General features: G+C 43.7%; 1 protein-coding gene and 1 pseudogene across 1 annotated transcript; both read left to right on the top strand.

Moving 5' to 3' along the window:
- Positions 1-1,493: 1,493 nt before the first annotated feature.
- LOC144230000 (RNA polymerase II subunit A C-terminal domain phosphatase SSU72 like protein 2-like) lies at positions 1,494-2,084 on the top strand. The gene has a single exon (XM_077762158.1). The coding sequence runs from the start codon at positions 1,494-1,496 to the stop codon at positions 2,082-2,084; it is 591 nt and encodes a 196-aa protein (XP_077618284.1).
- A 9,802-nt stretch (positions 2,085-11,886) lies between these two features.
- Positions 11,887-12,821, top strand: LOC144229999 (olfactory receptor 52B4-like; annotated as a pseudogene).
- Positions 12,822-15,449: the final 2,628 nt, after the last annotated feature.

Raw genomic sequence — 15,449 nt, 5'->3', positions numbered from 1 at the left:
TTTCATTTTCTTTAAACAAGGGAAGCTGCTGAAGTGTTTATGCAGGGGGAATTCCTGATCAGATTTGTGTTTGTCAAGTATTCCTTCATCTGTCTGCTCTGAGACCTTGAGCGCAATGGGACAAAGTAGTAGCCCAGAGACTCAAGGGAATGCAAGGTATGCAAAGTCAAGAAGTGGAAGATATTTCCTCTAAGATACCTAACCGGGAAGCAGATTTACCCTCAGACTGATTTACACTCAGAGGGCCTGGTGTTGGCCCTCTTTTGTATAATGTTCAGAGCTTTACCCCTCCTAGTTCTCAGTCTAGCTGTTTGGTGTCATCTGGGAGCTGGTTGGAAATGTAATCTTAGATCTGACTCTGGAGTAATGAGTCAGGATTTGCATATCAAAGCCATCCTTGGGTTCTTTAATCCAGATAATCTGAGTAACACTGCTTTAGAGCAAAGCTTCTCAGATTTGGTTGCCCAGTAGCAACACCCAGCTAGTCTGAGGAATTATTGCCATCTAGTTCCCACCACCAGAGATTCAGTTGTCAAAATTATTTTCCCTGAATCTAATGATTTTTAACAACTTCCCAGGAATTTCTACTAGACAGTCAAATGTAGGTAGAAGTAAAGAAGTGAGTTTAGATTTTCAGAAAGCTCTGCTTTATGGCAGTTCCCTGGTGTGCATCAGAATCACCTGGAGGGCTTTTTAAAACACGGATCTCTGGGCTCCACACCCAGAGTATTAAATATGAAATATATTGCATTTTGGCGTGGAAATGCTCAAAGCTGTACTTGAAGGAATAAAAAGTAGGTGGAACCTTTTATTAATTTCTGATCTTCCTTGAGAATCATGATTTTAACAGTATTAGAAACAGAAAATGCTGTGTGGTGACTCCGACACTATCAGCAGAGATGTTTTCCAGCATGTGATTTGTTTGCACTGGTGAATGACATTATGAATTTTTGGGCAAAACTATGTATCATCTTCCGATGATTTATACAATCGCGTTTCTAGAAAGTCCAAATGCACATTAACTTGCAGGGATACTTGTGGGTAGAACTGAATTGGATGACGTTCACAATCTGAAAACAGATTTTCCACCAATATTCACGACCATTTCATGTAGAGCAGTGACATGCTTACAGTGAGCCTGCTTGACTTGGTCACTGTCAACCTCAGCCCTCATTCACCATGCAAAGCCACAGGCGGAAAGCGGGTTTCTCATCTCTGTGGCCGGTGGCCACACCCTTATTGAGATCCAGTGGGTTAGTTGATGCCATGAGCTCATGGTTGTTGTGATTAGGTTATGGGTCTCGGACGACAGTCCACCTGAGGAAACCGAGTCAACCAGGAAGTCCTGGAAGTCTCCGCCCATTCCGTGGAGGGGCCGGAATATAAGGCCAGTTGCCTGATCTCGGACACTGTGCTGGTTGGAAGAGCTGAGCCAGGACACCGTTCTGGTCGCAGCGTCTCCGCAGCCCTCGCAGCAACCAGCGGCCGCCACCATGTCCTCGTCGGCTCTCAGGGTGGCCGTGGTGTGCATGAACAACATGAACCGGAGCATGGAAGCGCACAGTATCCTTCAGAAGAGAGGGTTCAGCGTGCGGTCCTTTGGAGCCGGATCTCGGGTGAAGCTCCCAGGACCCCCACGCTGTCGTCGGCGTCCCGTGCGGTACGATTTCTCCACGACGTACAGGCAGATGTATGACGACCTCTCCAGGAAAGACCGGGAATGCTACAGAGGCAACGGAGTCCTGCACATCTTGGAGAGGAACGAGAGAATCAAACCTCGGCCAGAAAGGTTTCAGGAGTGCAGCGACCCCTTCGACCTCATCTTCACCTGCGACGAGAGGGTCTACGACCGAGTGGTGCAAGAGCTGAATGCCCGGGAGCAGGTGACCTTCCAGCCTGTGCACGTGGTGAACGTGGACATCAAGGACACCTTGGAGGAGGCCGCCCTCGGGGCGTTCCTCATCTGCGAGCTGTGCCAGAACTTACAGCAGGCGGACGACATGGAAGACAGTCTGGATCAGCTGCTGCTGGCAGCGGAGGAGAAAACAGGAAAGAGCTTTCTTCACACGGTCTGCTTTTACTGACGGTCACGGCTAGATTTGGTCCCTTGGTCAGTAAGAACTTGTGCGTGGGGTTTCGGATTAGTCCGTATTTACTGTGGGAAGTGGTGTTTCAATTCCCTTTCCAGGAACTTCTGTTTGTATGCTTTTTAGATATATACCACCGGAGAAGAGATATGAGCAAGACGAAGCATCTGTTGGGAGAGGACAAGGCCTAAACGTCAAGGAAACAGTTCAGACTTGGGCATATGCTCTAGGTACTTTGTGCACAAGAAGTAATTCAGCGCTCATGTGGGTCTTGAGGAAGTTACTGCCATGGACTGCGTTTTGCAGATGAGCAAATCAAAGTTTTAATGGAGTGCTGGACAAGTGATTTGTTAAAGGATGTTCAGCGACCAAACCGTATTGTCTGGGCCATCCCTTTTTTCCCCAGCCTTCGTTCTGGAGGCTCTGGGGGAGAATTAATTTTGCTTTCTTTTCTAGCTTCTAGAAACCACCCATCCATGTTCTTTGGCTCCAGGTCCCCTTCTTCCCTCCTCAGAATCAGCCATGGCAAGTTGAATCGCTTCACACGACATCACTATTGCCTCCCTCTTTCACAGTTAAGAACCCTTGTGATTACATTGGGCTCACCCAGATACTTCAGGTTGATCTCCCAATTTGAAGGTCAGCGGTGTTGAAAAGAATGCCAGAGGCCCAGGGTGGTGTTGCAAGACTTAACTGAAGTTTCAAGTTCTCCAGGAGTATACTTGTAAATCAATGAGTCTGGGGCTTTGTAGTCAGCACCAGCGGGATAATCTGTTATATGGTTCTCTCCATCTCCCAAAGGAAGATGAGGTCACCTAAGAAGACCTCCTCCCATTCCCACTGAGGGAAGGGAACCTTGCCTGAAACAGTTGTTTCTTTTCTTTTGCTTCAAACTTCTTGCCTCACTGCCCTTCCCGTAAAAACCTTGCATTTTGTATAAGTCCTTGGAGCTCCCTTTTACTCTGTAGATGGGCTGTTACTTGATCCAGGAATTGATTAATAAAGCCAGTTAGATCTTTACAGTTTACTGGTTTGACTTTTTGTTATTTAACAGTGAACTAGGAAACTTAATCCCATCTGTACCGTTTACTTTTAAAGTGTACTGTTTTCAGTATTATACTGAGGGTGTTGCCTCAGTTTAAATTAAAAAATACTTTTTTAATGTTTATTTCTTGAGACAGAGAGAAAGAGAGAGCATTTCGGGGAGGGGCAGAGAGAGAAGAATAGAGAATCCCAAGCTGACTTTTTGATGTCAGTACAGAGGTCCACGTAGGGCTTGATCTCAGGAAACTAGGTGATCATGAGGAGCCAAAACGAAGATTCAACAGATTAACTGAGAGCCACCTAGGTACCCCATATGGTATTACTTTAAAACAATTTTCTTTTGTTCATTTTGTAGGGTATATCAATTAGAATTTTTTACTTTCATGAGAAAGATTATATTGCACTTTGAATTTATAAATGTATCTCTTCTCCAGGACACCTCAGTACAAAACCAACGTAGAAAATGGGCTCCATGTTGGGGGTGCCTGCATGGCTTAGTTGATTAAGCCTCAGACTCTTGGCTTTGGTCAAGTCATGTTCTCATGGTTTGTGAGTTCAAGCTCCATGACAGGCTCTGTGCTGTAAATAAGGGGCCTGCTTGGGATTCTCTATCCTTTTCTCTCTCTGCCCTTCCCCTGATCTCTCTCTCAAAAATACATAAATAAAAACTTTAAAAAATTAAAAAGAAGAAATGGGCTCTATATTATTACTAAAATCAATGAATTAATGATCTGTTTAATTAACAGCTTACTAAAGTAGATGAAATGAAATAAAAATAATTTTATTTTTTTAGTTTATTTTTTTTCACAAATAGTTTATTGTCAAGTTGGTTACCAAACAACACCCAGTGCTCATCCCCAGAAATGCCTTCCTACATGCGCATCACCCTNTTATGCTGCTTATATCTGTTTTAAGCATTTCATTAGCTGTCAATTCTTCTGGGGGTTTCTTTGGGGGAGAGCTTTTTCGTTTTATCATTTTAGTTAGTTCTGGCTCTTGTTAATTTTTAAGAACTCTTATGCTCTCTGCACCTGTGAGCGCTGCTGTATCCAGGAAGACTCTTTGTCCAGGGCCTATCCTTTCAGAGAGTGTTTTTTGAATGGTATCTCTTGGTCTCTCTTGTTGAGACCTTGGGTATTTTGTTTTCCTACTCGTAGTGATATCTAGGCTTCTCCACCATGTGTACTTTGGCTTGTTTCTTGAGGTAGCCCTGGAGATGAAAACAGACAGACAAACACACAGGGAGCAGGGGTACACAAACGCACAGATCTATTCAACCAACATGCTAACCGAAAGGGAAAATGAAAAAGTTAAGAGAAAAGATGGAGGAGAGAGGGCGAATAATAGTATAAAATACATAAAAGGGTCAAAAAGGAGAAAAGAAAAGGAAAAAAGAAAGAAACCAATGGACAAAGAACAGTTTAAAGCATATAACCAGATTTCCCAGCTACAGTTAAATAGCCGTGTGTATGCAGTGGTGGTTGAAGAGCATAGAGAAAGAGAGAGAAGACAGGGCGGGGATGAGGCAAAATTGGAAATTGAATGAACAGGCAAAGGGATAAGAAGCTTTTTTCAAAGAGTTAAAAGGTGGAGTATGGTTGGTTAGGTGAGAGAAGGACGCTGGTATTATCCAGAGAAACTATATAGTCTAATTACTCCTGAGAGAAAGAGATGAAAAGGTCGGGAGGTGTAGAATTTACATCTACAGATTGGACTAAATTTGATTGTTTAAGCATGCCGGTGACTAGGGGTAATCAGTTCAGTGTTCTGTGGGAAAAAAAAAATAAAACCCAAAACCAAAACCAAAAAAAAGGGGGAAAGGGGGGAGGGCAGCTCTCAAGCAGGGATGGGCATGGTGTGATCCAATGCCCCTGGTGGGGGTTCTGCCTTGGCGGTTGTGGGGAGGAGAGTGGTGACTCTCCACCTTGCTTTTATAGGCGTGTAAACTTCCTGGGCCAGGGGCTCAGCCAAAGTTTGTTGAGCTTTTCAACCCAGGCCAGTCCCAGCCTCCAAATCCCAGGCCAAGCACTGGGCTGAAATTGCCTCAGGCGATCCCCTGGCTTTCCCCTCAGGGCGATTCCAATCTTCCAGGCTAGCTCTGGGGGTGGAGCCAGAAGCCGCTGCTCCCTTCTCCTCCCGGTAGGGCTGGGGAGCCTGGGCAGGGCGGGGGGGACTTGTCTGCGCGCTGAGTCCGCTAGAGTGAGGAAGTCGAGTTCCCTTTGTGTCTCATCACCCAAAACACGAACTCGCGGTCAAATCTTCCAGTTTTTAGCTCTTTGACTTCCCTATAGAGTTCCAGCCAGCTAGGAGCACAGACGCCGGTGCCTGCGCGCGCCTCCTCCAGGGGTCCAAGCCCGCCAGGAGGGCAATGGCGGCAGGCGTGCAGCCTCTCCCAGCCAGCCAGGAGCCAGCACAAAGAAGCAAACCACGAGCGCAGCCCCTCCTGGGCGACTTGGAGCGTGGGGGGCCCTGAAGCGCAGGTATTTTGTGCGCAAAGTTTTTCTACACCCGGAGCGGAGGTTTTTCCCCCAAGCGGAGGTTTTTCTACTTCTGACTCTCTTTTTCCCGTCTCACTCCCTACAGAGGGGGGTGGCCCATCTCTCCTGTCTCCAATCCAGGCCCGATTTTATCTTCCCCAATTCACACTCACTTTAGAAGGCTTTCTCAGTGGAATCTGCATCCTTTTTCTCCCAATCTCTTGGGTTTGGTACGGTTTCCTATGGCTTCAGATCTTTTCCGTGTGATGCATGGGCGCGAGTGCAGGTACGGAGCTCCCTACTTCTCTGCCATCTTGCCCCTCCCTCCACAGTCTTTACTTTAAAGTCTAGATTGTCTGATAGAAGTATGGCTAGTTCAGCTTTCTGTTGTGGACCATTAGCATGATAGATGGTTCTCCATCCCCTTACTTTCAATCTGAAGGTGTCTTGAGGTCTAAAGTGGGTCTCTTGTAAACAGCATATAGATGGATCATGTTTTCTTATCCGTTCTGTTACCCTATATCTTTTGATTGGAGCATTTAGTCCATTGATGTTTACAGTGAGTGCAGGGGTCCAGCCTCTGCAAGCCAGGGTTGACCTGGTGAGTGAGGGTTGGAGTCGGCGAACAAGACATGGAGCCAGCCTCTTCAGGTGGACTGCTCAAATTTATTTTTCAGTTTAGGATTTTTATAGCAAATTTAATCAATCATGCTTAAACAATCTTCATTTTTAGAAAGCAGTCATGGGACTTAACATTTCTACGTTTTCTTGGCAACAGTGATTTCACGGTACATGATTTCCACTTAAACCAATAAAATTTAACCAGGTAGTCATAACAAAGTTCTACATATTCTTTACTACGTACGGCAGGGTATCTAAGAATAAGGGAAACATATGGCCAGAATACCTGAGAACAAAGTGCCCTTTAATTGGTTAAGTTTAGTGGGCAAGCAAGAACAGGATACACTTGTACCTGCAGTTATAGATGATAGACTTTCACAACCCCTTACTAAGAAAGAACAATATCAACATTTATCATAGAGGACATGTGGAAGTGTTTTACGTGGATCAACTAGAGTTTGGTCTCTGCATTTACAGGTCTCATTCTTTGGCCAGAACAATCCATAAGTTGCCTCACAGGCTTGAGACCAAGGGCAACAGGCAAATATTTCTCTAACACTTTTCCAAGAAAGTCCTCTAAAACTAATAAGTTTTGTTTTGTCTCTGCTTAAAGCATAATATGTAGTATTATTGGCAATTAGACCTCTACAAGGAAAATGAGTTCCAGGTCTCTTATAGACCGCATGCATACCAGACTGTCCCCAATTTTGCCAGGTACTACAATAAGCATAAGACAACATCTTATTGAGGGGAAGGGCATGATATTTAGGTACATTCCATTTTGGAGGAAGTGGGGGAACTTTAGGTAATTCTGGTTTCATATTAACCCTAGAATAGACTAAGAGCAGAGGTACAGTAAAAGGCACAGACTAAGCAGAGAATTCTTCAGGGGGTTCTTCTGACTGCCTTGCAGTCTATCCCACAGGTTTTTCCCGGGGCCTTGCCATCAGGGATGACGCATGCAGTTTCGGTCTCTGGCAAGTGAGTATTGAAAGATATGAATTTATTGCCATTATGTTGCTTGTAGAGTGGAGTTTCTGGGGGTGTTCCTCTGTACTTTCTAGTCTTTGTTGTTGCTTTTGGTCTTTTTTTTTTTCTCCTTTTCTCCCCTTAGTGAGTCCCTCTTAAAATTTTTTGGAGGGCTAGTTTAGTGGGCATGAACTCCTTTAATTTTTGTTTGTCTGGGAAACTTTTTATGTCTCTTATTTTGAATGATAGCCTTGCTGGATAAAGAATTCTTGGAGGCATATTTTTCCAATTCAGCACATTGAATATATCCTGCCACTCCTTTCTGGCCTGCCATGTTTCTGTGGATAGGTCTGCTGCAACCTAATCAGTCTTCCCTCGTAGGTTAAGGACTTTTTTTCCCCTTGCTGCTTTCATGATTCTTTCCATGCCTAAGTATTTTGTGAATTTGACTATGATATGCCTTGTTGATGGTCGGTTTTTGTTGAATCTTGTGGGAGTCCTCTGTGCTTCCTGGATTTTGATGTCTGTGTCTTTCCCCAGGTAAGGAAGGTTTTCCGCTATGATTTGCTCACATAACCCTCTACCCCTTTTCCTCTCTCTTCATCTTCTGAGACCCCTATGATTCTGATGTTGTTCCCTTTTCATGACTCACTGATTTCTCTAATTCTTAAATCATGCTCTTTTGCTTTAGTTTCCCTCTTTTTTTCTGCTTCATTATTCTCCATATGCTTGTCCTTTATATTGCTGCTCTGCCTCCCTTGCCACCATGGCATCCATTTGTGATTGCACTTCTGTTATAGCATTTTTAAAAATTTCACACTGACAAGCTTTTACTTATTTTATCTCCACAGAAAGGGATTGTAATCTATTTTCAACCCCTACTAGTATTCTTATTATTCTGATTCTAAATTCTGGTTCAGACATCTTGCTTGTTTGTGTTGATTAAGTCCCTGGCTGTCATTTCTTCTTGCTCTTTCTTTTGGGATGAATTCCTTCATTTCATCATTTTGAAGGACGAAAAGGAATAATAAGGTAAAATAATAGGGTAAAAAATTAAAATTATAAAATTAAAACAACACAAAAATAAATCAAATAAATGATGCAAGATCCTAGGTGTGGTTTGGTCTAAGTGTAGAAAGGAGTCTGATAGATTAGAGAAAAAAGGGTATAAAAACAGAAAGAAAAAAAGGAAAACATTTGAAAATTTGAAGAAATGGAAGTAAAATAGAATTTAAAAAATTTACAGAAAACAAAATTATATAGAAAAAATTAAAGAAGAATTTTTTAATAAAAATGGAAAATAAAAATAAAGTTTCTCTCTTTCTGTATTCAAGTTATAAAAGAAACAAAAAAGAAAAATAATTGAATACATGGGACCATAGAAGAGACTGAAATACAATTGAAATTGCATTGTTTTCCCCTGGAGGTCAAACTTTGAAGCATTTTATTTTCTGTAAACTAAGCAGGTGGAGAGACTTGTGGTGTTCCTGAAGAGGGAGATGGGCCCATTGGGCAGAGCTTAGTGTAACAGTTCCATTCTCCACGAGATGGCGCTGCTTAGCTTACTGGGGAGGATTGTTGGAGTGCTTGTAGGTGTCTACGTGCATGCGCAGGAGGTGTGAAAATGGCCAATCAATGACCAGGTGCCGGCCGCACCCAGCAATGTTTGTGGGACCGTTTTGCTCCCAATGCCCAGAGACTGTGGCTGGGTGCCAGCCTGCCCCAGAAAAGGTTCATACGATTGTGTAATAGTAGCATATCAGCAATTATGGTAAGTCACAGCACACATCTAGCACCAGGCTTCATCCTTAGTGTCCTTGTTCCCGCACCAGCGAATGTCATTTTCTGGGGTCTGTTGGGACCTTGGTAGCCACATAGCCTCTACCAAATCTCTTCTGAGCATGGGAACCGCCTCTCCCCGTGTGGCCCACAGACTCTCAGACCTCACTTTGCTCCTGGGGATTCACCCTTCCCACCAGAGCACCACCAGGTAACTGCGGCGTTTCAGACTCTGTGCTCCCCCTGTTTATAGAGTCTTAATGGAATTTAAGCCCTCTCCTGTCTCCCTTTTTTGTTCAGTCCCTGTGGCTGTTTTCACTTTTACACTTTCTCTCCAGCAGCTTTCGGGGGGGGGGGAGTGCTTTTCCCATACTCTCCCCCTGTCTCTGCTTCTCTCTGCAAGCAAACAGCTCCCTTCCCTCCACGGCTTCTCTTTCCCCCATTTCACCTATCCGTGTGGCATACCTCCAGGGTTTTGTGGTTCAGGTTGTGCAGATTGTTGTGGTAATCCTCCAATCAGTCTTCTAAGTGTGCAGGATGGTTTAGTGTTGGTCTGGCTGTATTTTATGGATGTGAGTCAATAAAAGCTTCCATGCTGTTCTACCATCTTTGTCCCTCCTTCTCAAGTTAAATGTTTTGATTGATAATGGGATTAATACTTACTACTTCCCATTATAATGGAAACAGGGATATTTCACATAAGAATGATAACATTGCATTTCCTGAAAATAACACATGTGTACATGTAATCTTTTGTGTGTGTGTGTATTTTATTTATTTATTTTTTTACAAATAGTTTATTGTCAAATTAGTTTCCACATAACACTCAGTGCTCATCCCCACAAGTGCCCTCCTCCATGCCCATGCCCCCTCCCCCCCACAGCCATCAGTCCTCAGTTTTTGTCAGCATTCAAGAGTCTCTCATGGTTTGCCTCTCTCCCTTTCCCCCACCATGTCCCCCCTTCTCCCCCTTGTTCCTCAGTTAAGTTCCTCCTAATCCTCCGATACGTGCAAACATATGATATTTGTCCTTCTCTGCCGGACTTATTTCGCTCAGCATAACACCCTCAAGGTCCATCCCTGTTGCTACACATGGCCAGATTTCATTCTTTCTCATTGCCCACATGTGTACATGTAATCTTGGTTGGAGGAGCAGCTGATGTGGGCATGACTGAGGAACCATCAGGACCTGATCTGGGTGCATTCAGCTGTGGTCCCTTGGGTATCAGCTTTCTCAGCAGTTTTTAGCCAAATGCATAAAATCTCTGCTGCCTGTTTCTCAGCCTTTATTCAATTGATCCCATCCTAGCCCATGAGGGCTTCCTTCAAAGCAGGTGAATATTTAATTGCTATGAAATGAAATTTTAGGTGGAAGACCAGGAATTCTGGGGTTATGGGGACTAAGGCAGATGGTTGAAAGCATTAGGACATTTGTAGGGAGTAAAGTGCAACAAACAGACACAGCAGCAGGGGTAGAAGCTTATTCTGTCCTGATTGCATGAGGATTCTGATCATCAGAGCCCCTACCTCAGGGACAGTGGCCTGTAGTCAGTGTTTCTGAGGTCTGAAAATTGTCTGTTTAAGATATGTATATGCTACATTTCTTTCCAAATCTGCATATAAGGATATCATGTTCATAGTTTGAAGCTGACACACGGGAATATTTTTACCTAAGGAATTGGCATGCACCATAAACCCAAGGCATTTTAAATAAAAATTTAAGAAGCTGTTTTACCAGCACACCCCTAGACCAGAGGCACAAGTATGGACTGTCCCAGTGAATGGAAAGGGCTATCTAGGAGGGGAGAGAGGGGAAACTTTGGGCTTGCACCTACACTTTAGCTCTCAGTGTGCCTGAGCCTCAAGTCCCTGTAGAGAAGATTGCACCCTGGCAGCAGACCTTGATTACTATGAACATTTCAGGTATCAAAAGAGCCACATTCATGGGCTCCTATCATCACCCTTTATACCTTCCATACGGTATTTATCATTATGGAGGAATCACATGGTGCCTCAATGTGCTGGATTGTGGGAGCATATGTATCTTAGACCACAGAAAGTTAACAGTCAATTGGGAAACACTGGCAATAGACCACTATCTTTCAGGTAGGTGCTCTGATGATTAGACTTTTTGTGAAATCAGAGGGGAAAGAATGAGCTGTGGCCAGAGGCATCATGTAGGCACACAAACATTTCCTCTTGAATCCCCAGACGACTTCACTTCATTCATTACTTGATGTTTCCTCAACTTGATGGCATTCTACTTTATTTTCAAGACTAAGTTCAGATATGAAGTCATTCTTAAAACCATTACAAATATAAACAATGATAATTACTTCCATTGTGTTTCCATATTAAAATTTACTTGTATAACTAATACATTGACTTAATTGTTTAATTTTAGTTATGTAAATGTCTCTTATTTATGAGCTTAGGACCTTATTCAGAAAAGAAGCCCTATCTTTTTTTAAATTTATTTTTTATGTTTGAAAAGTTTTTTAAAATTCCAGTTAACATACAGTGCAATATTAGTTTCAGGTGTACAATATAGTGATTCAGCACTTCCATACACACCTGGTGCTCATCTCAGCAAGTGCATTCCTTAATCCCCATCACCCATCTCACCTATTCCCCACCCCTCCCCCACCTCCCCTCCCCTCTGGCAACCTTCAGTTGGTTTTCTGTAGTTAAGTGTCTCTTTCTTGGTTTCTCTCTCCCTCTCTCCCTCTCCGTTTTTTCCCCTTTGCTTGAACTAATCCTCTTATTTACCTTTAGTATCATAGTTCCTGGCACCTTCTGAATGGAATAGAATTAGATAAATGTGAAAAGCTGCTGGTAACAGTAAAAACAATCTTTGTGTATGAACTAAACGTTCCTCTCTGTTAATAGGAAGGTTGTCTGCTCCAGGCATGACTACCTTAAACCACACTGCTGGTAGCCACATGGCCTTCTGTTTGCTGGGCATTCCCGGCCTTGAGGACCAGCACGTGTGGTCCCTTTTTCATTTCCTATGTCATTGCCCTGCTTGGGAACAGCCTGCTCATCTGCATTATCCTCACAAAGCGCAGCCTCCTTGAACCCATGTACCTCTTCCTTTGCATGCTGGCCGGAGCAGACATTGTCCTCTCCACGTGCACAGTACCTCAGGCCTTGGCCATCTTCTGGTTCCGTGCGGGGGAGATCTCCCTGGATTGCTGCATCACTCAGCTCTTCTTCATCCATAGCACCTTCATCTCTGAGTCAGGCATCTTGCTGGTGATGGCGTTTGACCGCTACATTGCCATATGCTACCCACTGAGATACATCACTACTATTCTTACACATGCACTGATTGGGAAAATCAGAGTGACTATATTTCTGAGAAGTTATGGTACCATTTTCTCTATAATATTTCTTCTGAAAAGATTGGATTTCTGCCAAAGTAGCATCTTCCCAAACACAGCTTGTAAGCATATTGTCTTGGCCCCATGCTTCCTGTAATGACATACGGGTAAACATCTGGTATGAGGTTTTTGTCCTAATGTCAACAGTGCTCTGAGATATCATGCTAATTTTTATTTCATATGTGTGGATTCTCCACGTTGTCCTCCCTTCCCAGGATGCTTGCCACAAAGCTCTCAATACTTGGGCCTCCCATGTCTGTGTCATTGTCCTCTTTTATGGACCTGGGATCTTTACAACCTTTACTCAGCAGTTTGGATGCCACGTTGCACCCCACATTCATGTTCTGCTGGCTAATATCTGCATTCTGGCTCCTCCTATGCTAAATCCCATCATTTATGGGATAAAGACCAAAGAGATCTGGGACCAGGTAGTTCATGTATTGTTTACAAAGCAACAATAATAACTTTGATGAGGAAGCTGGCATTCTTTTTTGTTAGGAATTCTCCCCATGGGTGAAGTGAGCTTTAGCACCAGTTTGTGGCAGCAGGTTAAGAGACTAGTCCAATGACTCTGGGTGTTGCTGTTTCTAGTGAAATTGCCGCAGTGTGATATTTGTACATGTTTCTTCCAAAGTCTCTATTATATCATTAAATATCAGTGTCTTCAGTTAACTTTCTCCCCATAGAATTGTGAACTAGATCAGGACACCTCTCTGTGTCTCATTCACTTACCTCTCTAAACCTAGACTGGAGAACTGCATGAGATGTATCTTTGAAAGTGATTTTCTTCAGGCAGTTGCTAAACTATTCTTTTCATTTTTGTGACTTATTTATTTAATAACTGGCAGTTTGTATATCTTAATCTCCTTCACCTAGTTTCTCCCATCCCCAGACCCTTCTTCCCTCTGGCGGCCACCAGTTTGTTTCCTGTATCCATGAGTCTGTTGCTGTTTGCTTCTTTGTGTGTTTAGACTCTCAGAAGTTTATGTTTTGAGAAGCTATTATAAGCGGTATTTAAAAAATTTTTTTTCTTTTCCAAATGTGCATTGTTTTCCAAAGTTGCCAAACAATTGAATTCTATATCTGTAGAAATACAATTGATTTGTATGTTGACCTTCAGCTGGGAGCTTTCCTGATTCCACTTATTAGTTCTGTACCTTCGTTGTTGTACATTCTGTCTGTAGTTTTTCTACATATGTACAGTCAGGTTGTTTGCAAAAAAGTAAAGTTTTATTTCTTCCTTTTCATGACAATAGAAAAAGAGTTGATGTTATGGTTTTGGTTCAGAAGGCTGGAAACTTTAGGGTGGAAATACCATGTTGCAGTCTGAAGGCAGAATTCCGTCCCTCCTCTGTCTATGCTCTTAAGGCCCCCAACTTGTTGAATGAAGCCTACACACCTTATAGAGAGTTATCTGCTTTACTCAAAGTTCAATGATTTCAATATTAATCACTTTAAAAAAATATCTTCACAGCAACATCTAGGCTAGTGCTTGACCAAATAATTGGGCGCCAAAGTCTAACCAGGTTGACACATAAAATTGAGCATCATGACATTCCATGTAAGATTGTAATCTCTGTGAGATCTCATCAGTGTCATCAGTGACATCTTATCAGTGTGAGTTTCATGGCTCTGAGCCCTTTTCATACTTTGTTTTCCTCTACCACATGTGTTGCTCCTGCTCCTGCTGGTAATAGCCGATCATTGTGTAGGCCTGGCTGTATGCCATCTTTGATTACTTATTTCTCTATCTCCTTATTCCTTCAGGTAAATATAAGTTTGATGAGGAAGCACTTCTGTGCATTCTCTGCATTACTTGTTGCATGTTTGTTACCCACAGCAGTTTGTAGCACATTTTAGGACTTGTTAGGTATTTGTTGAATGAATGAGTAACAAGAAGATGCATGAATGAACCATATGAAAGTAGTTGCTGGCCAAAACTCTTAAGAATCCAGGTACCCTGGGGATGCAGGAATATATATCATGCTACAGGAAATCAAAAGAAAGCCAGAGTAGCTATACTTATATCAGACAAACTGGACTTTANGAGCACTGAGTGTTATGTGGAAACTAATTTGACAATAAACTATTTGTTAAAAAAAATAAAATGAAAAAAAAAAAAAGAATCCAGGTACCCTGGGGAGGAGGCAAGATGGCAGAGAAGTAGGGAGCTCCATACTTGCACTTGCACCCATACTTCATGCGGAAAAGATCTAAAGCCATAGGAAACCTTACAAAACCCAAGAGATTGGGAGAAAAAGGACACAGAATACACTGAGAAAGGCTTCTAATGTGAGTGCGAACTGGGGAAGATAAAATCGGGCCATGATTGGAGACTCCAGGGTCAGGGCGATCCCCCTCTGCAGGAGAAAGACGGGAAAAAGAGAGAATCTGAAACAGAGAAAGCTCCGCTCGGGGAAAAAGCCTCCACTTGGGGCATAGAAAGACCATGTGCGCCAAATACCTGCGTGCCAGGTCCCCTCGCGCCAACTCGTCCCAGAGGGGCTGAGCGCGGACTGCTTCTTTGTGCTTGCTCCTGGCTGGCTGGACTTCTAGAGTAGCTGTACACCTGCTACGCCATTGTCCTACCAGCTCGATTGGAACCCTGGAGGAGCCGTGCGCAGGCACCGGGCATCCGCGCTCTTGGCTGGCTGGAACTCTAGAGAGAAGGCAAAGAGCTAAAAACTGGGAGATTTGCCCGCAAGTTCGTGTTTCAGGTGACGAGACACAGAGGGACCTGGTTTTCCTCACTATAGCAGGCTCTGCGGACCCTGCAGGCAAGCCCCCGCCCATGCTCGCCAGCCTGGCCCTGAGAAGGGAGCAGCAATTCTGACTCTACCCCCAGAGCTCGGCAGGAGGCTTGGAATTGCCCCGAGGGGATTCCCTGGGAAGTTGTGTCTAAGGCAATTTTAGTGGGCCGCGCAGACTGGGATTTGGAGACTGGGACTGGCCTGGGTTGAAGAGCACAACCAACTTTGGCTGCGCCCCTGGTATGGGGATTTACACGCCCAAAAAAGCGAGGTGCAGCGCTTGGTTCAAGAAGGGACTGGAGTGCCGCCACTCTCCTCCCCACAACCTCCAAGGCAGAA

The sequence above is a fragment of the Crocuta crocuta genome, unplaced genomic scaffold, assembly GCF_008692635.1.
Source record: "Crocuta crocuta isolate KB4526 unplaced genomic scaffold, BGI_CrCroc_1.0 scaffold306, whole genome shotgun sequence".
Lineage (NCBI taxonomy): Eukaryota > Metazoa > Chordata > Mammalia > Carnivora > Hyaenidae > Crocuta > Crocuta crocuta.
Note: the sequence above shows the minus strand (reverse complement) of the source record. Positions and strands in the feature narration are given on the sequence as shown.